The sequence below is a fragment of the Pediculus humanus genome, genomic scaffold (genome assembly GCF_000006295.1).
Source record: "Pediculus humanus corporis 1103172108237 genomic scaffold, whole genome shotgun sequence".
Taxonomy (NCBI): Eukaryota; Metazoa; Arthropoda; class Insecta; order Psocodea; family Pediculidae; genus Pediculus; species Pediculus humanus.
In genome coordinates this window covers 99,421-125,503 of record NW_002987807.1, presented here as the reverse complement: position 1 = coordinate 125,503, position 26,083 = coordinate 99,421, and the positions used below count along the sequence as shown (strand labels likewise).

The 26,083-nt window shown below is 23.4% G+C and overlaps 5 protein-coding genes across 5 annotated transcripts; 1 reads left to right on the top strand and 4 right to left on the bottom strand.

Annotated features, from left to right (window-relative positions):
* Positions 1-1,677: 1,677 nt before the first annotated feature.
* Positions 1,678-4,274, bottom strand: Phum_PHUM458540 (uncharacterized protein; the record flags this gene model as incomplete). Its single annotated transcript, XM_002429944.1, has 7 exons — positions 1,678-2,305; positions 2,387-2,628; positions 2,904-3,152; positions 3,500-3,527; positions 3,558-3,625; positions 3,814-3,977; positions 4,100-4,274. 7 exons carry the CDS (start codon positions 4,272-4,274, stop codon positions 1,678-1,680), a joined length of 1,554 nt encoding a protein of 517 aa, XP_002429989.1.
* Positions 4,275-5,830: 1,556 nt separating this feature from the next.
* Phum_PHUM458530 (uncharacterized protein) lies at positions 5,831-10,574 on the bottom strand (the record flags this gene model as incomplete). Its single annotated transcript, XM_002429943.1, has 11 exons — positions 5,831-5,884; positions 6,698-6,727; positions 6,927-7,008; positions 7,134-7,205; positions 7,573-7,709; positions 7,785-7,864; positions 7,955-8,059; positions 8,849-9,066; positions 9,137-9,335; positions 9,407-9,646; positions 9,722-10,574. 11 exons carry the CDS (start codon positions 10,572-10,574, stop codon positions 5,831-5,833), a joined length of 2,070 nt encoding a protein of 689 aa, XP_002429988.1.
* Positions 10,575-12,124: 1,550 nt separating this feature from the next.
* On the bottom strand, positions 12,125-15,763 carry Phum_PHUM458520 (uncharacterized protein; the record flags this gene model as incomplete). Its single annotated transcript, XM_002429942.1, has 8 exons — positions 12,125-12,303; positions 12,403-12,445; positions 12,675-12,732; positions 13,595-13,968; positions 14,118-14,217; positions 14,658-14,907; positions 15,161-15,330; positions 15,426-15,763. 8 exons carry the CDS (start codon positions 15,761-15,763, stop codon positions 12,125-12,127), a joined length of 1,512 nt encoding a protein of 503 aa, XP_002429987.1.
* A 745-nt stretch (positions 15,764-16,508) lies between these two features.
* On the top strand, positions 16,509-17,501 carry Phum_PHUM458510 (uncharacterized protein; the record flags this gene model as incomplete). The annotated part of the gene is made up of 4 exons (XM_002429941.1): positions 16,509-16,621; positions 16,713-16,884; positions 16,958-17,158; positions 17,286-17,501. 4 exons carry the CDS (start codon positions 16,509-16,511, stop codon positions 17,499-17,501), a joined length of 702 nt encoding a protein of 233 aa, XP_002429986.1.
* Positions 17,502-18,232: 731 nt separating this feature from the next.
* On the bottom strand, positions 18,233-19,128 carry Phum_PHUM458500 (uncharacterized protein; the record flags this gene model as incomplete). Its single annotated transcript, XM_002429940.1, has 5 exons — positions 18,233-18,463; positions 18,547-18,687; positions 18,784-18,843; positions 18,924-18,989; positions 19,111-19,128. The coding sequence occupies 5 exons, from the start codon at positions 19,126-19,128 to the stop codon at positions 18,233-18,235; spliced, it is 516 nt and encodes a 171-aa protein (XP_002429985.1).
* Between the last annotated feature and the right edge of the window lie 6,955 nt (positions 19,129-26,083).

Sequence of the window (26,083 nt, the reverse complement as noted above, 5' to 3'; positions counted from 1 at the left end):
ACAAAAATTTTTATGCAATAATTTTGTTGTTGTTGACCAGTTTTCAAAAAAAAAAAAAAAAAAAACTAGTTAACAAACAAAATATGCATTGTTTACCAGTTTGTAACAAAAAAGAAAATAATAACACAATATTCTAGTTAAAAAATTTGATCACGAGTTTTGAAAGTACATAATTTAAATTCAAAAAATTATTTCTTATGCAGATGCAGTTAAAATGATTGAAATAATAATAATAATAATTATAATTAACTGCTACCTTATAGTCAATAACGTCTTCTGTCGTGATGGATTTAAAAAAAAAATTTTAATTTCTATAAATACATTTTTTAGATGTTTCGGTGATAATAATATTATAAATAAAAAAAGCGCAATTTTAAATACAAGTCACACGTAACTATGTATGTATATATATATATTTAAATTAATAAATTACAGCACCAGGATAGCACCAGAAAACGAAATTAATAAATTATTTTATTTTAATTATTATCAAAAATTTATTCGAATAAAATTTCAATAAATAGCTGCTCGACAACAACTTGTTTCATAGCTGTAATAAATAATACCAAATAATAATAATAATAATAATGAATTACCATTAATCTGTAGTTAATACTTCATCGTATAAATAATTTTCATTCGAGATTCTTTTAAATAATAATACTTTAAAAAAAAAAAAAAATTATTTTCACAAAATAATTGATTGATTCCTGACCAAAAAAAATACAAACCGAAAATTAAAACCGCAGCCAATGATTTTAATATGGAATGAATAATTTTAATTAATGACTTTTATTTATTTTCACAGCCCAAAACTATCATACTGATTAAAAATAACAAAAAAAAAAAAAAAAATTTACAATTATTTCCTTTCATTTTTTTCACAACCACAATTAAAAACAATGTATTGATGAATTGATTACATTTTTTTTTTTTGTTAAGACACTTAAACAAAATATGATTTATAAAAAACATTACAAAAATATAAATAATAACAAATAAACAAAACAAATTTCGCGCTTATTGCTTATACAGACAAGCATATAATACTTTTATAAACAATTAACGTAATAAAAAAAATTTGATTTATACTTAATGTGTAAACTCATTAAAAAACATTTACGTGACTATCCATTTTAAATTGTTATGCAAAATTTGAATCAAAAATAATAATAATAATAATAACAAAATTTTTTTTTTAATTTGAAGTTCATTCTTAAGTATTTGATCTTTATGCATGAATAATTAATTATTTTTAGAGCAGATTTTTTTTTTAAAAACAATTCTTTAAATTACTTTAGTTTTAAATAAATGTTTCCTTTTATGCAAATAAAAAAATTAACGATTGAGAATTTTTTTTTTTGTAACGAACAACCATTTGTGCGCTTTTTTATTTATCCCGGCGTTTATTTTATTAATTAAATGAAATTAGAATATGTTTTATAAATAACGTGTAAAATAAATTTTTTTATTTTTTTAAATATGTCTGAACTCTTTTCATTTTAAATGGGAAACCGTGATTTTTGTTTTAACTCTTGGTGTTAATTAGTTTAACAATTCGAAATTTAACTTTTTTATAATACTATTTTTAATCGTTTCTTAAAGAACTTTTTGTCTTTATTTTTCTTTAAGTACTGTGCCCCGAAAAAAAAACATCTAAATCATGTTACACCTATTCTAATGTTTCACAGATCCAGGTGAATTTGATTGTTCATCGTAACTTCTAACTGATTTTAAAGGCCTCACAGGCCAATATTTAATTGCCTTAAGACTAAGAGCATTGGCTTCGAGTTGTTCTAATTTTTTTAGATAAGGGTAAATTCTTTGCTCTAACCACTCATTAACTGTGTATTGATCGAAAATTTCTTCTAAAGACTCTCTGGCGTGACGCTCGAGCGAAATAAGATTATTATATATACGAGGATAATCGACCATAAGTTCGTCCACTCTCAGCGGACTGGAAAAATTATGTACCGTGTTGTAATCCGTCATCCAACCTTTTGATTTCGTTGTGACATGTAAAAATTCTTTGACTTCTTTTTCAGTAGAATGAAACCTGTTCAATAGCCTATAAAAACTAGAGCCAGGAAAAAAACATCGAGAAAGCTTGCTCCACATAAACGGATCACTATTGAAATTTACTATTCCAGAATACGGATGAGAATCCGTTTGACAGCTGAGAGGCAACAGTAGATTATTACGAAGAGACTGATTAAAATAACCGTGACTCACGGCTAGAAGATTGATGGCCAACGAAGGAATGCCGGCGGGAAGAAGTTCGCATAAAACGGCGAAATGATCATATCTGCGATTTATTAGATTTAAACGTGATGAAACCGAAAATTATCATTCATTCATTCATTTTTTCATTAAAAATAAAAAGTACCTTTGCCAACCGGTGAGTGCGATGCCAGCAAATCCATTTTTAAACTTTTGATTTTCAGCCGTCATTACTTCAAGCCATCTCAAATTGTTTTCCAAATGTCTCTTGGCATTAGGAATATACATTGTTTCACCGAACGCGCCTTTAAAAGCAGAAGCAACCCAAACCCTTGGAAAAATTTCAGCGTATTTTTCCCATACCAAAGATGGTACAAATCTGTAAATATCTTCTGCGTACACCCAAACCTAATTAATAAAATGAAAATAATTTTTCAATTGATTCAAAAATTACTCAGATGAAATACGTAAAATTAGTCCTTAATGACTGAGCGTTTTCATTTTTTGATTAAATTTATTTTTAAAAATATGATGTTTTTATTTATACATGTAAAAAAAATTTAATTTCGTTAAATATAATTTAAATTTATGATAAATACCATTACTAAAAAAACCAACACAATAATAAACTATCGTAAATTCAATACAAAATATATATAAATAAATATGTAATATTAACTTACCATTGGTTCCACTAATTTTCCAATATGAAATTCTTCAAGAGATTGAGTGGGCAAATGTCTAAGCATATCATCCCAGATGATGGGTGTCACGTTCGGATAATTTTTTCTTACATAATTAGCAACGCGAGAAACGTGTGATAAAAAAAGATTATACCTCGGTTGCAAACGGCATTTAGGACATTCACCCATTTGAAAAACTTCATCGCATCCGATGTGAAGATACTTGGCAGATGGATGATATTTCATTACCTAAAAAAAAAAAAAAAATAAAAAAAAAGTTATTAACAAATAAATTTTAAAATAATCAATTCAAAATTTAGATGAACAAAATGTGTTGATCTTTAATTTGTTATTTATAAAAATTAGGTTAGAAATTCTATTTCTTTCGTTTTTTTTTTTTTTAACATTGATCGGTTCAAATATAATTTATTTTATTTAGTAAATTTACCAAAAAATAAAAAATTTATTTAGTATTTTTTACTTATAATGGAATAAATGCGTAAAAGTTTTTTTTTCCCCATTAAATAAAAGCACAAATTTGTTAGATTTTGGTATAAATTTTATGATAAAAAATTAATTTTAAGGCTGTTTAAAACTGAAAAAGTAATATTAGATTTAATGAAACTCTAATGAAACCATTGTTAAAAATTTTACTAAAAAAACTCTAACTTAAGATAATTCAACTCTAAATAAATTAGATTAGAGATATTTTGCAAAATAAGCTATTCCCTTTAATAAGTTTAAATAAATAAATAAACACACACACACACATTTTTGTTTTACCCATTCACATTAAAAGACATAAATTCAATTTAAAAATAAAATAAAATAAAACCTGATTAATTAAATTTTCGACAAAATCCAAAGATGCATTGTTCGAAGGGCATAAAGCTTGAGGAGATTCTGGAACTTCCCGCAAATCAGCAAAATTTTTTAATTTTAAAGCAAATTCCACGTGACCAAAAGTTTGAACAAGAGGTATTACATCCAAGTCGTTAGTTTTGGCAAAAGCAAGAATTTCCTCTATATCACTTTTTGTATATGCATTACCGGCAGAAAGAACTGATAACGGCCCTAAAACGAGTAAAATTACTCTTTTTTTTTTTTTTTTTTTCAAATGTATATTTTAAACGTTTTTCAACGGTATTAATTACGGAGAACCCAAATTTATTTATACACTGCCTTATTGTACTCACCCCAAAATGGAAACATATCTTCATATTCCATAAGTATTCCTGTGGCTCCCAATTGCTTAGAAAGCTTAATTACCTTCTTAATATAACTCACTTTTGGAGGGGCTCCTTTTAAATCAAAATGTACTAATCTTTGCTTCGGAATGTAAGAATCTAATGTAACAACAGGAATTCCCATCGAATGTAAAGTAGAATCATACCAATCATTTTTAGAATCTTCTTTTCCTTTAATCTAAAAAAATAATCACAAAAAAACATAAGATTATTCAATTGTTTCGATAAAATATGTCAACAGTTACTTTATTATTTATAAATTAATGCTCTTTTATTTTCTTTTTAAATGTTATGGAAAATTGTAACAAAAAATATATTGAATTATTATTGACAATTATTATACGAAATTGAACCATTCAAAATTTGTATTCAAAAAAAGAAAGAAAACTTACACCAAATTTAAAAGCAAAATTTGAAGTGGTTGAACCTTCTTCTAAGATTTTTGCATTAGTATATAAATCAAGAGAATTTTGTCGTCTAAAAATTTCATCTCTTGTAGGTTGCTCTGGTAATTTTCCATTTAATTTTGTTAAATATTTTTTTACTTGAGTTTTACTATTGTCGAATCCAAAATTTTGTTCTCTAGATGCTATCTCTCCGGCCTATATTACCATAAGCAAAAATTATCCTTCATACTTGTTAATAAAAAAATTTATCAAGATGGAAATCACACAGTAAATTTTTCTTTTTTTTATTTTTTTTGTTTAGTCAAAGATTTTATGAGAATTTTTTAAGCATAAAAAATTTATGTAACAAGTTAATTTTAATGGGAATTTAAACAAATTCAAGCTTTTCTTTGAGGCACTCGTAAAATTAGTTTTTTTTTCAAATCCTATTTTTGTTTTTTTTTTTTTTTAACTTTTATGAAACAAGGCCTTATAAATAAAAACTAAAAAGAATAATAAAAACAATAAAAGCGGAACCTGATATGTAACGCCTTGATTTATAACCCAACTAGTAATATATGATTAATTAAATTAATAGAAAAATGTAAAAAGATTATCAAGTGCCATATTGTAAAAAAAAAATATTAAGTAAAACTAAATAATCATGAAAATGCAAACAGCCTAGTATGAAGTATTTTTTAATTTATAGTTAATTAAAATATAACTACCACGAGAAACTGAACGCTTTTTTCTCCAGGTTTCTGAAATAAATCTCCAATTCTGATGATATCATTATATTTATGATTTGACAGCCCTCTACCATCTTCTTTTCTTAATTCAACTTCTGACGTTAATGTAGAAGAATATTGAAAGCAAAAAACTATTAATGCCAATGCAATCAGCACAATTAAAATGACTGATTTTTTCCGGAAAACATGAGGCTTAAAGATGCCGGCATAAAATCCAAAGAAACCCATTACTTATCATCTGTAACAATATATACATACACATATATATTTTTTTTTTTCATATGTTTGATTTATTTAAAAGTTTATTAATTTTCTTTCCTTTTTCTTAACATAATAAATGACAAATGCAAAACCTTTTGAGATTTTAAAATTATAAAAAATATTCAGTATTGTGAGTGATAATGAATTCATAAATATATGGAACAAAGAATTAAAATAAATGAACTTTTAATTGAGAGAGAGAGAAAGGAAAAAAACAGTTATTAATTATTTAAATATCAAAAAAGAAGATTAATTTTAAATGTATAAATCTATTTCAGGTAAACTTACGTAACCATTGGGGAGCTGTAGCAACAAATTAGTGTCACCAATTTCAGTACCTGAAAAGAGAGAAAAAAGTAAATTAAAGTAAGCAATTTAAGACATTTAACAAAATTAAACAACACTAAATTAGTTTAAATTTATTTTTTCACTATGCCAATACAAAAATTTGTAAATATTTTAATAAGAAATTTTTGAGCATTAAAATATTTAAATTTTACATTTATATGTTCAAACACAATAAAATTTAAGAAAACATTAATTTTTGAAGAATAATTCATGAAAAGTAATACATGAATATTAAAATTCTTTAAAATGCATAAAAAATCACTTTTGTGTTTTATAAAATTTTATTAATGACAATAAATTACATTTAATTTTATATAGATTGATGTAAATATTGTGTACTTTATTGTTTAACGTTTAATGATTAAGAAAAAATAAAAAACTTAATAACCTATAAATCTTGGTACATTTATACATTTGATTTAAATTTTTTTTCTACACAATTATATCACATATTGTTAATAAATATATTTAAAGGCAGCAGTCTTTTTATACTTTACTAAAAAATTTTATACCTGAATAAAAATTAGTTTGTTTAATTGTGATTTATATGGATTTTTTCATGTATTTATAAGGAAAAAAAAATTTTTTTTTTTTTTTTTTCCCAAGGTTTTAACAATTAATGACAACCAATAATAGGAACTGCTGTTCTTTTAAATGTTTTAATTATTTATTTATTTTTGAGGAAAAAAGAAAAAGTTTTAAATTAAAATTTAATAATTATCAAAAAATAAGTAAAATTAATCCGAATTAACTAATTTTTAATATTTAATTGTTAATAATAATCTTTAAAACAAAAGATTTACGATTTTATACGATTTATGAACACAATGAATCTAGTAAAAAGTTTTTTTTTTTTATAAACAAGTATTTACTTTAATAATACTTCGTAATAGATTTAAAGTATAAAAAAAAAAAAAATCAATTCGTAATTGTCAGATAAATTGACCTGGACTGCAATCAGAGTGAAATTTTCAATAAATATTCTTATGAATGACACATTTTAAAGAATTTTTTTTTTTTTTTTCTGCGTACCGCACAAGATCTAAGTAAATCAAGTTGCATACAGTTATTCAACCATTTAATTAAATCTATATATTTAGTGCAATTTTTTTTTCTATATTTTATGTCAAAATTTAAAAATCAGAAACACAAATTTTAGGCAAACAATTGATTTAACTCACACAAAAAAAAAACAACGACCGATTTTTAAAACATGGCAGACTCGAGTTCAACATTTACTTGCCATTGTCCCTTTTGTGCACACGTAGATTTATACTTAAATCTTCGTGAGGTCCTCTATTGAGTACGTTACTAACTAATATGACATCGACGTATATTAAGGTGTCATTTAATGTATAGTTTTTTTTTTGAAAAATCTTTTTGTAAATGCTATTTTCCACCGTCGTATTGTTTCATTATTTAATTTTTAAAAACTGGATAGTGATATTAGAACGTGAAATGGCAAATCGTTTAAAAAAAACTAATATTTTATGAATATATAAATATATTTTGTTTCTGTGCAAAAGCGGAAAAAGAACTGGGCATGGAAAGAGCTAGAAACACTACTTCAAGTCAAAAGCTAATGATATTGTTTTTTTTCTACCATTCATTTTTTTTTTTTTTTTGAATAGATTTTTTCAAAATAAGTGGAAACACTTCAAAAAGAAAAACAACACACGCAATAATTATCCCAAAAAAATAAATATAAAGAGGACCACGAATGTGTCTGAGAGCCAACGTTACGCTACCGGTTTTTTTCTCGTTCGATGAACCAATCATATTCTGTAATCTGTTTTTGGCGCGTTCGACAACAACCTACGTATTAGATAATATTAAAAAATTATGTTCTTAATAATAAATAAATGAATTTGATTTGTGGAAAAAACTAACCTGATTTTCTGTTTTATGTACTATACCGGTATCGAACATCCGTAAAAGCCAAAGATCCAATTTTTCGGTAAATGGTGAACCTGTTCAAAATAATCGTAATAATAAATGAAAAAAAAAAAAAAAAAAACATAATAAATGATAAATTAATTTTTAAAATATTTTTTGTTTACCTCTGGGTAAAATAATAACTCCAAAAGCTTTGTAAATTTTTTCTTTCATTAATCTCAGGTACTTCATACCATCTTCATTAATGTATTCATTGTGTCCAAAATGACCTTCGTTTAAAAAAAAACGTGTATATTATTCTCATGTTTTTATTTATATGAAATCAATCGAATTTTTAAATTCTTTTTCATCATTTGAAACTTGGGCTATTACGTAAAATTTTTATTTTTTTTAAATTCGAACATGATGACTTTTAAAATTACATTAAATTTAACAGAAGTCGAACCGCCGAGAAAAAAAAAAATTTGTAAATTATTATTTTTCTCAGGTATATAATACAAACTTTCATAATTTTTCACACATTATTGTAAATAATCAACTCGAATAATTATTATTATTATTTTTTTTTTTTTTTTAAATACTCAACTTTTTAAACACGAAATTTTTTTATAAAAGATAAATTCGGCAGCGACTTCGTCATTAAATAAATAAAAAAACAATTTCCTATTTCCTTTTCTATTACATTTTACAATGAGTTTTTTTTTTTTTTTTTTTTTTTTTTTTTAATTAAACCTAATTTTGTATGAAAAAAAAAAAAAAACCTTGAAATTTACTTTTTTGACTAACAATTCAAATGCACAATTTTATTCTTTTTAATGTAAAAATAGAAATAAAAAAAATTAAATTAAATTAAAAAAGGAAATTAAAAATTTAAAATGACACATTAATACATCATTAAAATGAAAACAAAGGGCATTATCCAAAAAAAAAAAAAAAAAGGAAAAAATTCTTTTGAAGTTTTCACTTAATATAATTGTACGTGACTGCATTAATACTGGTATTAAAATTATACCGTCCATATTTTTTTTTTTAATAAAAAAATTTTATTTTATTTTTACCATGCGGTAATTCCTCAATAAAAAATCCAAAATCTTTCGTTTCCGTTTTTTTTTTCAACGTATCGTCGTCTAATGAAACAAATTTATTAACTATTTGTATTAAAGTCGGATCAGTTGACCTTTTGATAGAATGAACCCAAAGGTTTGAATTTCCTCCCCATCGAATTTTGGGCCATTTATTTACTAAATCCAAAGCCGTATCTATGGGCTTCTCATATCTATTTAAAACAAATTATTTATTAAATTAAATAAGAGAATTAATTAAATTTAATTTTTATTATTAAATACCTCGGAACTGTTAAAATCGATGATATTCCACCTCGCCAGAAAACAGCCATAAAAAAAGAATAAAGTATTGCAAATTTTAAATAAACAACTGTGGCATTGTTTAAAGTAGTCATTTTTGGAATTTGTTCCATTTGAATTCTAAATATTGTAAAAAATGAATCGTTTATATTTCGTCCAATTTTCTTGAAAATGCTGGAGCCTAATGTATAAAGGAAGAAATAGATAATTTAATACGTTAATTTATATAAATTTCAAAAATTATCGTTTCACCTGTCAAACAATTCCAAGCCGATAAGGAAAATAAAAAAAAAATTATGTTTAAAATGTAAACAAAGACCAATGCTATCCAAGTATTTAATCGAAATGGTAAAACAATTGTCAGCCATTCGGACACTAATTCCGGTCGTGGCACTAGACAAGTAACACCAGACTGATAGTAAGGAAAAGAACAATCTACATCTGTGCAAAACCATTGATAGATTCCGGAATATCCAAATTCGGCTTTACGATCTGATAAAGAGAAAAATAATCGTCTCAAATTCGAAACAAAAAAAAAAAAAATTTCAAAAAACTTTAAATGCAAACCCATTATCGAACGTAAAATACCAGTTCCCGTGCCATTCGGTAAAACCTCTCCCCACGTGTCGTGGCTTAAACCATCCCAAGTGCCATTTATTATTTCGACAAAAAGACCAGCGATTCTTGTTTCAAAACCATCAAAAACCGTTTTGTTATTTTCGTTTATGATCAGACCAAAAGGAGAATAATTAAGGGAGGCAAAAAAAAATTTATATCCCATAACGTTTTTTATTCTATCAGGAAATAAATTCGTTCCGTATTTAAAACCGTCGCGAAAGGACCAGTAATCCAGTATTTCGCTCGTCACTTTAAGAATTTTATATTTGTAATTATTAAAATAAGTTGATCCGTATATGGAAAAATGGTTTCCCGATTCGTTATTTAATAAGAAACTAATGAAAGCTATATTTGGGAAAAAATACATATAAGGTAAGTTAACCAAATCTAAATTCACGTCTTCATATTGATTTGGTAGAAATATATATTTTTGATTATTGTATCTACAGCAGACGGATTTTTTTTTGGCGGCAACCAAACGTTCAATTAAAAATCGAGCACAAGATTTTTTTACTTGTATTATAAAACCTCCGCAACCTTGTTCGAAACTATTTGTCATTAACATATTTTCTAGATTTTCGTTTTTTTTCAAATAAATTATAAATAAAGATTGATTATAAGGCAAAGAAATAGATTCGTAAAAATTATCTGTTATAAATGTGATACACCTGTTATTATTAAAATTTTTAATTATTATTTGTTCGACCAATTCACTTAAACCGTTTGAAAAAGAAAATGGAGTCAAACTACCAGACGAAATTTTTATTAAAAAAACAAATTTTAAAATTAACTGCCAATGCATTTTTTTTTTTTTTTTGAATAAAACTTGTTTTGAATTAAAGTTTTACTGGACTGATTCTTTTTTTTTTTTGTTTGTTTGTTTGTTTGTTTTTTCATATAATTAATGTGTAAACATTTTGAAATGTTAGATAAATAAAAAATGAAATGCAAACAATAAGAAATTATTAAATATCAACAAGTCAAATAAAATAATTTTATATTATTATTTTTTCTGTTTTTTTTTCCCCCATTTATTATTACCCATAATAACATGACATGGCATGGGTTACATTAATTTTTTTTTCTGCTGTAAACACAAATTTAATATTATTAAGTTTTTGCATAATTAATAAAAACTTGTTTTGTTTTTGTTTACACAATATTATTTATTAAAAAGAAAATTTAATTATAGTTTTTAATAAAATAATATGACTCAAAAAAAATGAGAAAGAAAAAAACAAGAACATGTAATGATGCAGTATTTTTTTTTTTTTTTTTAAACTTATAGTAAAAAATTTATGAAAAGGTTTTAAAATTTCAAAGGGTCGTAAAGAGTATACATAAACAGAGTAATTGTTTATCCATTTAGTTAATTTTCTAAAAATAATAAAAATATGTAAAAATGAGAGAGACATTTTGATAAAGTTATGGAGTACCCATTTATAATTGTAATATCTAGAAATGGGATTATAACAATAAATATAATTCTTCTTTGCGATAAATTAATTCTGATTGTGATATTTAGAATAGTAAACATAACGTTATAAACCGATAATCGAATTGATTCAGAACAATATATATATATATATATATATATATATATATATATATATATATATATATATATATATATATTTTTTATATGTAAACAAAAAAAAATGTAACAATGAAACCATAGACACAAACTCTTGGACATAGAGATACTCTTTATTCTTTAGAAGCGAAACTTCTAGAAACTCTTTCATTTTTTTTTCTTTTATTTACTAATAGCGTTAGTCTTTTTTAATTTCGATTGTTGTGCGTTTTAAACAAAACAATAACAATAAACCGAACTTATAAAAGGTGGCTTGACATCTTAGTAAGCGTTTTTTGGTACTCAGTTCTTCGTTCATCAGTTTTCTTCTGATTATCTTTGTGTTCAAGTTTAACATTTTTTGGCTCGTGTCTATTTTTCTAAATTAGTGATTGTATTTGCATCTAATATTGTTCATGAAATTAAGTAATTAATTTATTCAGTTTATGTAAAATAATGTAAACGTTTTTTCTGTTACTTATTTTATTTTTTCGCTGTTTCCGATCCGTTATAATTACTGATTAAATATTTATATTAAAGAAAAATTTTGAAAGTTTTGAAAAAATAAAATAAATAAAACAAGTTTTTAAACTAAATACTTATAAATTTTTCCATGGTTTAGGTTTTAAACCATAAAAAATCAGAAGGAATAAGTATTAAATGAATAAATGAATGTTATTATATTACTTTGTGTTTATATTAAAGAAAAGGCATTAGGATAATTTTTTTTAAAGGATTTCCATGTAAATATCAAAATTTTTTTCAAAATTAGTTAATTATCACATTTCCAACATTTTTTTGCATTCAATTATTTTTTGAGCCTCGGATTGTAATATTTTATATATGTATAATAAAGATTCCAAAGAAGTTTTACATTCCGTGTCAATAACTTGAGTTACGGCGGCTCTTTTTCCCCAATTGGGAGTAAAATTCACTTGTCCGCTACAAATTGCAGAAACTAGTATCAAACCGAAAATAATTACCATGTAATTGGGCATAATGTCAACCTAAAAAAATTATAATCATTATTAATTTTAGTTAATTTTTAAGTCTGTACATAGTCTTTTGTTTATCAGAAGTTTTTGTGTGTCCAAACTTTCCTGCGTTGCAAAAAAAAAAAAAAAATTACCGACATTTTCGAAAATAAAATTATAAATATATGTCAATGTAAATTTTTCGACATTTTGTATCGCACAAACGTTTAAAAAAAAAAAAAAAAAAATTGTTTAATATAAAATGCCTTACCTCAAATTCGTATATATATTTCACGAAAAAAAATGTTTATTCAAATTATTCAAACACGCACTTTGAAGTTCAATTGAAAATTACCCTTAAATAAATTACCCAAGTTATTTTAAATGTTTTCAAAGTTTTTGGGGCTTGCGCTCTAATAATTATAAATAATATGTTATCATGATGTTTGAATGAGAAAAATTTATCAATTGTTTTTTTCAAAAGAAAACCTACGTGGTTTTCTATACATAAAAATAATTAAATTTCCCCCCCCCCCTTTTATTTCCATTAATTATAAAAAATGTCTTAAAAAATATACATGTGAATAACATATTATTGAATGTTAAATATTAAGTGATTTATAAAATTTTTTTTTGACCATAAATAATGGTTCAATTATAAAAAAAATATTATTTTACTATAACAATTTAAAAAAAAAAAAAAAACATGAGTTTAAAAAAAAAATAAATAAATATTTTGTTTACAATCCAATTTTTTTTTTTTTTAATATATTCTGAGAAATTTGTTGGACTTTCCTTCATTTTAATTGTTTACCAATTAGGTTTTTACTAGGCTTCAGAATCCTTTTTTTTTTTTTGTTTTTCTTTTTTTAACAAAACAATGACGCAACAATACATTCATTGGAAAAATCATATAAAAGAACCTATGCTATATTAATGTCAACTTAAAAAATGTATTTTATTAATCAATGAATTATCACAAAATATTTTTTTAATATTAATATTCACTTTTTATATACAACATTTAACATTTTATTCGATTATAATTCAATAAAGTAACCTTATATTAATTTTATAAAAAAATTTTTTCATTTGCAATTTTTACTGTTTGCAAGAAAAAAATATTGTTATACTTTTTTATAATTTAATATTTAAACTGCATATTTTTGATATGTAATTATTTATCAAGTTTTTTATGGCAACCAGTATTAAAACGGGGCAGGGGGAGGAGGAGGAGGAGGAGGGGAAGGAAAAAAGGGTACAGTAGAAGGTAACCTGTTGCAGTTTTGAAGAAAAGCCATCCTTAAACCTTGATTTTGATACTGTCCTGGATATTGTTGAGGGCTATTGTTATAATTAATATTTCCAACGATTCCAGGATCTCCAAATCTCACATAATGATTTCCATATAATGGAGTATTAAATCGATTCATAGGGCCAAAATTTGTAGGGCGAGGATAAGTGTTACAAAAAGGGGGGTGATAAGAATTCCATTGCATTACACCAGATGTGGAAGGGCTATGGAAATTTCTAAAATATGTATTTTGTTTTTTTGGAATAAATTTACTGTTATTTTTATATGCTTGTTTTGAATTTCCATTCTTATGGTTGCTATTTTGCTCATGTTTTTCAGAAGATGAAAATTTATACTGGCGTTTCCCTAAATTACAAGCTTCATTATTTTCATCGGAATACTAAAAATATTAATTTTTTAATTTATATTAATGTCTAACCACATTGTCATTTATAAAGTTAAATATATATATATTATTTTTTCTAAATAAATTGTTATTCTTACCGTGTTTTGAAAATTGTATTCTTCATCATCATCTGAAAAATCTTGAAATTCAGAGGGTGTTTCAACATTATCTTTCCAAGAAGCATCAGTACCTTTTGCTCTGAAAAAATAAAATCAATAAAATACAAAAAATGAACAATTAAATAATTATTATTATTATTATAAATTTAGGGAAAACATAGAACTAATATCAGGACTTTGAATAAATATTTTTTTTTTTTTTTTTATACAAAATTTCTGGTTTAAATAAATTTAAGGTTAATGTAAGGCATGAAAAAAAAAAAAAAAAAAAAAAATTAATTTAAAATATTTTGTTCATATGAAATCACAAAAATCATTTCTAGCCATTTTTTTTGCAATATTTATAATTGTAAAAATAAAAGAATTGGTCAGCTAAGCCTTTTGCCACAAAAACAAGACAAATTATAATTGGAATTTAAAAAATTTTCCATTTTAGCTAATCACATAAATACTTTTTTAAATATTAATAATAAGTATATCTATATTATATTTAAAATGATTAAAAAAAAAAAAACTTACTTTACAATTTCGGACAAAAAAACAAAAGTTGTATGCTCGGTACTAGGTGCATAGTATACTTTTAATCCTTTCATATTTCCACCATTTTTTTTCTTTTCTTCTTCATAGTTATTGAGTCTGACGGCATACACAGGTTCAGACACAGGACCAAAAACTTCAAAAATTTTTCCTAGAGGTGTTTTACCCTTTTCTAAAAACAATACTGTTCCCACATCCAAAGCAGCAGTATCTTTATAGGATTCAACTACAACTGAGATGCAGATATAAATTATTAGCAGTGTATGCAAATATATTTGAGTAAAACATAAATATTAATTTTTGATTTTTGAATTAATACAGAATACTAAGAAAAAATTACTTAAAAATTAATTATTTTACAAATTAATATATAAGAATTTTACTATCAATAAATTACAAAAAAATTATCATTACAAACATTTATGAAATTTCAAAAATACTTAGAGAAAAAATATTGATAAATAAATTATTGCAATATACATTACCTACATTGTCGATTTGGCTTGCTATCACACCTATTTCAGATGTTAAGTCTTCAGGTACACTGATACTTAAATTCTCCAATGGAGGCAATTCAAAAATTGAAACATCAAGTTTACCATTGGTTTTTTTTGAATAATTTTCATTTTTATCATTAGCATCGTCATCTTCATCACTAAAATAAATATTTAATAATATATATTTTGATTTTTTTTTTTTTTTTTTGAACTTTTAGAGTCAACTTCAATGAAAGTCAACTTTTATTCATACCTGGATGTAGAAGTAGTAGATGTTTCACTAGAACTATCTGAATCACTTGAGTAACTTTCAGAATCAGATCTATAATTAGCACACAAAGGTTTTTTAATTATGACTACTGCATCAGATGAGTTTTCCAGTAAAGTTTTTTCTTTATCGTTTTCAGGATTTTCTGAATTTTCTGAATTAGTAATTACTGGTGTGCTATTACTATCATTAATTTCACACGAATTTAAAACTGTACTCTGATCAGAGTTCAAATCTGTCACATGTGCATTATTATTTGAAACTTTTTCATCATTATCACTTCCTATTTTGTCATGAGCCTCAGGTAATTCTGTTTTATCCATTTCTTACATAAAACAGAACTTAATATACTTTTAAAAAACTATCACAATAATTAATCTGCCAATAAAATTTTGGTATTAACGCATATAAGATTAACTACTATAAGGTTTTAACGTGCGTTAAAAAATATATTTGACGACTCTTTTTCTTACCGTTCCCAATTTCTTTACAATTCCTTGATTAAACGTTTCTATAAAAGCAATAAAAACAAAATTATAAATTATTACTTTTTTTTATACAAAACACAATTAGGTATAAAATTTTTTTACGTTACAAAGTTACCTAACCAAAAAATTCCTGCGTTTCATCAATTATTAAGTTTTTTGTTTAATTTTCTTAGTATTTTTTTTACAAAAATGAATCATTTTCATTAAGAATTCCATTGATCAAAAAAATTGCCGCTAAAGATTTAAATTTTATTATAATTTTTTTTTTTTTTTGAAAATTTGTCTTAAAAATAAATTTGAATCATAAATTAGATTTAAAAAAAACCAAAGACCCATAATGAAAGTAAAACAACTCCTCTCATTTATGAATGCTTTAAAGAAAACTCATGATTATAATCGGGTAATTTGATTTCATAGAGTAAAAATTAAGTAACTTCTCATTATGTTTTTATTTATACTACTTGCTTTATCTTAGGTTTTTTTTTTTTTTTTCATTTATTTTACCGTAAGTTATCGTAAATTTTTTGAAAGGGTTATTAAAAAAAACATTTTGTAAACCTGTTATTTTAAATTGTTGTAGATGAGTTACGGGAAGCGTTATCAAAATTTAAATCCTTATGACTTGCATAAGATTTTAATAAACGATTACCTGCTATCAGTTAAAGGAAAAACATCGTTGCTTAAAAGAGACACGTTTGTTGAAATATTTTTAAAATTTTTTAATTATTAAATGCAATACAAAAAATTTATTTATTGCTTATAAACAATATATCCTTTTTTTTAGAACAAATGACAAACGAGATATAGACGTAATCAAAGAAAACCACCAATTCTTATGGAATGAAACAGAAGATGTTTCAACGCTTTCTTGGGAAAAAAAATTAGCTAAACAATATTACAATAAATTATTTAAAGAATATTGTGTTGCAGATATGTCTAGATATAAAGAAAATAAAGTATAGTTATCAAGAAATTATTTAAAAACAAGCAATCATAATTTTGTATTTTAATTAATTTTTTCATCTTCAGATTGGTCTAAGATGGAGAACGCAACAAGAATTAATAAATGGAAAAGGTCAATTTAGTTGTGGAAACAAAAAGTGTTCAGACCAAAATGATTTGAGAACCTGGGAAGTTAATTTTGGTTACATGGAAAATAATACTAAAAAAAATGCTTTGGTGAAATTGAGTTTGTATTACAGAGATAATAATTTCAACACCAATCTAGACGTAAAAAACTTAATTTTGATCTTGTGAAAAATATTCCTATGTTTTAGGGTTATGTTGTGACTGTAGTAAAAAATTAAATTTTTATCATAAAAAAAAGGAAATAAAGCCATTAAAAAATCAATTAAAGGCAAAGAAATTTTCTGATTTTAAATCTACCGATTCAAAAAATACAACCCAAAATAATGAAACTCATATTAATGATGTAAATGCTCCAAGCAGTAGTGGTACTGATTCTAAATCAAGTACGGATGAAAATACTGTATGGAAGCAAACTCAGGAGCCTAATAATGAAAAATCTAGAGAACAAGAATTTGATGACTATCTTAACTATCTCCTGTTGTAATAGCATAAAGAGAACTCTATTCGATAAAAGATAATCATTTTTTAAGAGTAAATATTGGTTTACAAAATTAAATTATATGTGATTCTGCTAAGTTTAAATTATTGTAATTATAATTATTAACCGAAATACATTTTTTTTTTTTACTTAGAAACTTGAACATAGGCAGGCCAATGAAAAAAATCAATTTTGTTAAAGTAGTGTGAGTGAACTACCTACATCCTCAATTTTGTTACAGATTCATTCATGAAGAATGAAGTGCTAAATCTGCTTGAAGGTATTTTATAAATTGTAATAAAATTAAGTCAAACAATATTGTTACATTAACTTTTGGAAATAAATTTATCTTAGTATTTCAGGAGAAATTTCTACAATTGTTAAGTTTAAAAAATATTTAAACTAAAGAATCTGCATGCATGGGAGTAATACACAATATTATAGTAAATAATATTGTTTTAAAACTGTTTCTGAACTGATTTCAAATTATCGTTAAATTTTTTTTAAACTTTGGTGACATATATAATTGAAGTAAATAAAAATAATAGTTTTAAATAATAAAAACCAAATTATTTTAACTACACGACAATTCTTTTCTTTCGAATTGAGTTGATTATTATTATTTTTTTTTATATTTAATAAAATTTTTGTAAATTGTGCATTATAAACTAAGTAAATTTGAAAAAAATTTATTTAGAAAAAAAAATAAATAAATATTCACAGCAATGATATTTACTTCATACAGTATTTATTTTATTAGTATTACTATTTTTTTTACTGTATTTAATTCTCACCGAATCATTTAGGCCTTCCCTGTTTCTGGCTAGTTCAATAGCTAAAAATTGAATTTTAGTCACTAAAATACTGTTTTCTTCAGTGTAATCTCCTGTGCAATCTTTTCTTAGTAAAGTTCCAAAACTATAATCTTCAACTTTATCTTTAAAAAATAAACAATATTCTCTCCATTTCTGTAAATAAAATTTTGATAACTTTGAATGATTTAAGAGCAATTTTGAGTGATTTTGTACATTTTAACTGAAATTTATATTACCTCCTTTTGAGCAGTTGATTTCATTTCATCTTCATTAATAACGGAAACACAAAAATCCGGAAAAACTTGCCTAAATAATTGATATATTTCTTCATCATTAGGAGTTAACTTTAACAAACTGGAATCAACTGAACATAAAATCTAAAACAATATCTTAAAAATCCATTTAATATGAAATAATTTGGGTAACTTGTGGCAAATAATTAGCATGCCAAAAGCATGACAGAAATCACTTACGTTAAAATATATCTCAGCATGTTCAAAAGCTTTTTTAGCCCACATTAATTCTACAGCAGCCTGAAAATTGTCAATTGTTTTTTTTTTTTTTTTTTCTACTAGGATCTATATAATTAAAATACTTTTTTTAAAAAACTTACATCATTTTCAAATTCTTCAGCAGGTCGAGTTAACAAACTAGCTCCGGCTAATAATCCTTCACCGCCCTAAAAAAAATATTTATTTATTAATAACTTAATATTTATTTATTAATAACTAAATATTTATTTATTTAATTTAAATTATCTAAAAAAATTATTTTGTATTTAATATTATTAAAATTACCACTTCCGAACTAGCTTCCATTGCAAACTGTTAATGTTTTAAAATTTTTAAAGTTAAAAACAAAGTTGGCAATACACAGAAATATTTTTACCAACATAAATTATTTATACATAGTGCCAACTTTAAAAATTATTTTTTATAACTTTGTGACTGTTATTCTTAATCCACAAGATTAAAAATTTTTATTTTATTTTTTAAATAATTAATAATTAAATAATTTTAATTATTAATTAATAATTAATAATTAATTTTATTTTTAATTAAATATTTTTTATTTTACAATTTATGTTAAATTTTTTTGTTTATATTAAGTTACTAAAAGAAAAATTATTATTTAATTATTTCTATTCTTTACTGCAAATTAATTTTTAAAAGTTTAAATAGTGGTTACATTTTTTTTAACTTAAAAAAGCTGTTGTATTTTGAATTGTTTTTTTATTAAATATATTTACATTTATTGTTGTATAAACAAATATTTGTATATATTTTATTTACTTTTCCTTAATTTATGAATGAAATATTTTTTCCCTCTTTTTTAATATTATTTAAACTTTCAAATTTTCTTATTATTGATACCCATACCGGTACTTATTACATGACTAATTTTTATTAATAATTTGGATTCAGCTTAGATTTTAATTTGTCTAGCCTCGAATTAATCAATAGTTTGGAATTAATATTAATTTCAAAAATTACATAAATATTTTTTTGATAAATTAAACATTCAAAAAAACAGTGGAAAATAAAAAAAAAAAATTAATGTTTTTAAAAGTATTTAATATTTAAGAAATGATTAAAGAACGTCATTTTTTTTTTCAATATATTTAGTTCGATTGCTTGTTTGGATATAGGAAAACCTTTAATATGAGCCTTTTCGTTACACCTTAAGTTTTATAATAATTTTGTTTAAATAAAAAACGGTCTCGGACGAAGTTTTCCGAAGACTTCCGAGGTGTGATTTCTGGTTTCAGTATTCTTGCATTAGGCAGTTCTCGGTTTGAGTTAGTAAAAGTGAGTTTGTGACAGCGCCGTGAAGCCGCCATCGGGTAGCGGTTTTAAATTTTACAACATAGACCATTATAATTCCTACTTCGTGGGCTTGTCTACGCTTGTGTTTACCGTTTACCCAGATACTTCAAATTTTAACTTTTGAGTAATACTTATTTGTGAACACTTACATATAAAAAGTATATGTAGAAATTATTTACTGTATTTTAAATATTATTATTCATATTAATTTGTTAAATAATAAACGTGTACGAGTGAATGTGTTACCTGTAAATTGCAATATGATGCCTATTGGGTAGACAGTTGAATCTATCTGCCAACATGAGGACGTTGAGGATATAATTTTAAAGATATACAGTTAAAAAAACCTTTTCGTGAAAAACTTTTTTCATATTTTTTTTTTGTAAATAATTTTAATGTGTCACGTTGAATATTGGGCATGCAATATGAAACGAAACGAGTGCTATAAATTTAAGCGTGTCATTTTTTTAAGTGTCATTTTAGGAGAGATCATTTTTATTGGACAGTCTTTAGCTCTCCAAAGTAAGTAGAAAATTATTTATTGCATTAACGGAAGTTTTTTTTACTCATTTTATTTTGCTTCTTTTAAATACTCAAAGCATAAAAAGACAATTTAATAATTTTTTAATATTTAATACTATTCTCGGTATATGAGTATTAATGTATTGTTGAAAAAGAAAAAAAAATGTCTGCCAAATTGAAATTAAATTGTTTAAAATTTCCAATTATTTAAAACAAAAAATAATAAATTTGCATAAGTGTTAAAAGTAGGGACGCCTGTAAAAATGTAAGAAATAAACGGCTACCTGATATACTGACCCCACGCCTATGCACAATCGGCAACACCGTAATTTGCTACTCATGATTATATACTTTGGCATGTATGCCTTGCCAACTCCGGAATATCTCTTATTTCTTAAAAATTTTTTATTTACGATATAAAATATGATTCCGTAAATTTTAAGGAATTTTAAAATTTTTAGTTGACTAATATATAAAGTTTTATCGAAAAATATGGTTGGTACGTTTCTTGTATATACTATTTGATTGTTTTTTTTTTATTTTTAAATTTAATCATTTATTTGTGAGAACCTTTCACTTTTCCTTGTTAAATATTATTATTATTATTTTAGCTAATTTTTTTATGTGTATAGATACAAACACACACTCACACATAAAAATGCACATGAAAATAATAATTAATTTAAATTTTAATTCACTATAAATTAAATTTCTTTTTTTTTTTTTTAAAGTATTAATAATATTATATTGAAGTTTAAATAAGGGTACCTCACTTTATTGACAAAAAAAAAAAAAAAATCTCATTAATTAGGGAAAGGATGTTTTTGAGTGTTATGGTCTTTTAAAATACATTAAAACGAGAATTATTTAATTATGTATTTAAAAGGTTAAATCACATTGATGACAAATTATTCGTTAATTTTAAAAGGACTAATAATTAAATTTAACTTATTAATTGCAATAAAAAGCATTGCTTTTAAAATCATTGTTTTTCAGTTAATAAATATTATTTAATATTATATTTAAAATTAAAATCAATTATTCCACTTTACTATGCACTACTTTATGCTTATAAATTACACTGTAAAACGTGCCTGCCTATTATGTATTTAATTTAACGCTTCAAGTAATAATTAAGTATTTTGATTATTTTGAATGTAACAAAGAGAAATTAAAAAATAATCATTATTTACTAATCAAATATTATTTTTAAAAAATTTAAATTTCGGTAAAATTCGACTTTGATACATAAAACTCTTAAATTGTCATAAAATTTTTTTGGTTATTTCTTGAATGGGTCATTGACCATTAGAAGAAGGGGATTTGGTTGCAGCTTAAACATGCATGACATTACTAGTTTTCATCCTGTGAGCTTCTATCCACTTGAATAACCATTACCCTCTTTTTATTATTATTATTATTATTATTAATTACTTCTTTTATTTTTTATCATATTGTTTTGATTTTTTAAATCTTTATTCATTTATTTTATTTACTTTTACTTACTTATTTTTTAAACTAAAATTTTTAAGTTAAGGTCTAATAGAAGAGCAAAACCATTGTTGTGATTGTTATCAAAAAGTCTTATTTAAAATTTTTTTAAAAAAGTTAAACGGTCAGTAATTTAATGTCGAGCAACTATAATTATTAAAATTAAATCCTTATTTTTGTTGCAAAATGACAGATAATTAATTGAGATTCTGACTATTATTTTTTCCCGCTTAATTCTAAGTTGTATAAAATTTGAAAAAACATTTTAACTAAGCTACTGTATTATTATAAACTTTAGGAAATATATTATTATTTAATATATTTGTTGGAATTTGACTTTAATTTTTTTAAAAATATTTTCATCAAAGAAAATTTATTACAAGTTGAAAATTTCAAAATTTGAAAAAATATATACCTATCATTTAATATTTATAAAATGTTTAATTTGCAATCTTAACTTTGTAAGGCACTACTTTACCTTATTTATTAATCAACAATACATTAATTCATCAAAGAAAATTTAAATTTCTTTGAAATTAGTTTTATTAACATTTATATATATATATATATATAAAATTTACGTAATTGTTTTGTTAAAAAATAAAAAATTTCATTTGTTATGTTAATATTTCAAATTTTGCATTAAAACCGCAATTATAAGAAATTTTTTTTAAAAAGGAAGTTATTATTATTTTAGAGGAATTTTTTTTTTCCCAGGTTGATTCATCTATTGAATATAGGTTTCATTTATTTATTGTTGGTTGTCATCGATTCTTTGAATTTTTATTTTAATAATCTCAAGCTCGTTTTTTAATATATTTAAATCTCAGATACAAACAAAAGATTTCTTTTTCTTTTTTTTTTTATAGTAAATTAAAAATTTTTAATGTTTGTTCAAAATCACAATAGGAAAATTTTATATATTTCTATATTATATGTAAATGCGATATTTTGTGTTCATTTCAATTGTTTAAAAAGAACAAAAATTTTTTTTGTATTTCAGTACAAGCAGTAAATGAATGTATTTTACTCATTTGATGTTTGTTTTGTTTTACGTTGGTAAATTATTTTCAAATTTGATGTTCAACATTCCTTAATTACATCCCTGAAGTTAAAATAACTCACTTAACTGTGACCTTTTTTTTTTTTTTTTTTTTTTTTTTAAATGTGAGCCTGAAAATGAAATGATGTCACAAGTTCATTTGATTTAATGACGTCAGACGTCACGCCATTATCTTGGTAACGATAATTATTAATATTTAAAGTGAAATTTATGGTTTTGTTTTTTTTTTCTCAATGCATTTTCCGGAGTCTTTAACCTGAAAAAAAAAAAAAATTTAAACGATAGTTGTATTTATTTTAATTTTTTTTTGTATTTAAATGAGTAGAAATTTATTTAATATTTACTCTAGAATTTCTTGATTTAAAAAAATTCTTTTACTACATAAAAGAATTTGAAATAGTTGGTAATAAATGCGTGGATAATGAAACTATTCAAGGTTAATTCATAAAATAAAAGGCATAAATGCATTTTTAAAATATTTAAAATAAATATATATGATTTTTTATTGTTGATGTATAAGAAATATATATATAATAATTAATCGTTTTTACATTTCTTATCATTAATAAAATTAATCTGTATTAAATTATTGACCTTTCGAAAATTTACCGGTACTAAAAAAATTTTTAAGATTATATAAACACATAATATATATAAAAAATGTAAAATTTAGTAATCGACAACAAATACTGAATTAAAGTGATGCAGACATTTTCTTAGACTCAGGTTATATTTAATTTTAAATAAAACTCCAAGTTTTTATTGTTACATAAAAAACTATACCTTAAAAACAATAATCAAACTGGATATTTAGCTACGGGTTTAAAATATATTATTATTAACAAGTTAATACTAATTGAAATTGCAAGAGTTGCGAGTTGATTTTTTTTTTTTGTTAATTTTAACGCCCGAATTTCTAAAAAGTAGAACGACAAAAACTTTTTTTTATTCAAAGTGTGAAAATTACCAATAAAAAAGAAAGTGAAAAGATCAATGAATAAATAGAAAATTTTTTTTTCATTCGTTAACTTTTTTTTTTTTTTGTCATAATCATAAGAATGATTGAGATTTTTCTTATTAATTTCATCATGGCGAATGACTCACGCACACGTGAGTAATCGAATGAAATGCAATGAAATGAAATGGAATGTGAGTGACGAATTTTTTTTTTCTTTTTTTTTTTTTTCCCTTATATAATTATAAATTTAGTTTATTTTGTGCTTTTTCTTTTGATAGCTCTTATTTTACAAAATAAACCCATGAGATTTTTTTTTTTTTTTTAATTATTATAAATTTTTAAATGATTTTCAAAGGAATAAAATCCAGCACTAAGTACACAGATTTATAGAAAATAATTAAAAAGTTTTCAAAAAAATATGCAACAAGAAAATTAAATTTTTTTCATACATTATCTATGGGTTATTATTGTCCTAATCATTTAGTGAGCTAATAAAAATATTTAAAAAAAAACAATATGTATGTTACGTAATTAGGTCAACCAATAATTTGTTTTTAAATAATGTTGAAACGTTGATACAAAAGATTTATTCTAAATCCTTTAACATTGATATTCATGTATTTTAATATATTACTATAAGTTATTGTAAATATAGCATTTACATAATATTTATATTTAAAATATTAATTAATAAATTTTGTGTTTTTAATAAGGTTGACAGAGAAAAGAATTAATATATGCATATATAATGTCTTACTTTTTTCCTAATGCAATTGAAAAAGTTTCTTTATTCTTATTTATCACATCTATTGTTTTATGACTAAATAATTTTTCTTTTGTTTTTATTTTTCTCTTTAAAATAGGAAAAAAAAAAAATTTTATCATTTTTGTGTTGCGTGACGCGTTGATTGTGGCAAAAGGATGCGGTCAGACTAATTTTTAATTTTCCAATAAACTATTATGAATAAGTTTTTATTTTTAAATTTTAATTTCTAATTTACAGGACGGTAAATTTTTGCCTTTTGCGGTAATAACATAAATGAAAAAAAAAATATACATATTTGTTAGGGTCTTGTGTTAAAAAGGCGCCTTTATGCTATTGTTTTAATAAAAAATGAAATGCGTAAAAATTACACATGATTATAATAATATGTATGTCTGAAAGCATCTATCAAAAAATTTTTGATTTATACAATTGTTTAAAGTATAAAAAATTCATATTTATTCTTAGTTCGTAACATTCAATTTTTAATTATGAGTTGATAAAAATGAAAATCAATAAAACAAAATCCCAAACATTTGCAATTAATAAATATTTTCTTGATAAATATGAAAATGCAAGTCAGGCGGGAATTCAATACAGTGTTTATAATATTTACATTAAACACACAGCCATAAACACGTGCAATTCTGGTTAATTTCTTCCTGGCATTTTCATTGTTTCGAATGCCTTACAGGAGGTACAAAATGCCGATAAAATTTCAGGAATATTAATTTTAAATTTATAGGTGTCATTTTAAATAATTAATCATAGAAATTATAGTAGTTGAGTATCTTAGAAATTCAAAATTGATCAAACCAGATTAAAAATTATTTTTTACGCAGTTCTGTATTCAAAAAAAAAAAAAAAAAAAAGATTAATGTTTGACTGCAACACCAATTAACATTGAAAAAAAAAGGTTTTAAATGGAATTTCCATTCGTTAAAAAATTAAAATCCTTTTCTTAAACGAAAGGTTGTTAAAGATTGAATTTTTAAAATTTATAATAACTTTTACTTTTGTTTTTAATACTAACTGTATCATTGTAAGTTAGGGATCGGTCAGAAACGGGTAGAATTGTCACATATATATATATATATATATATATATATATATAAGAGGTATTGTATTTTATCGGGAATATGCCAGGTCA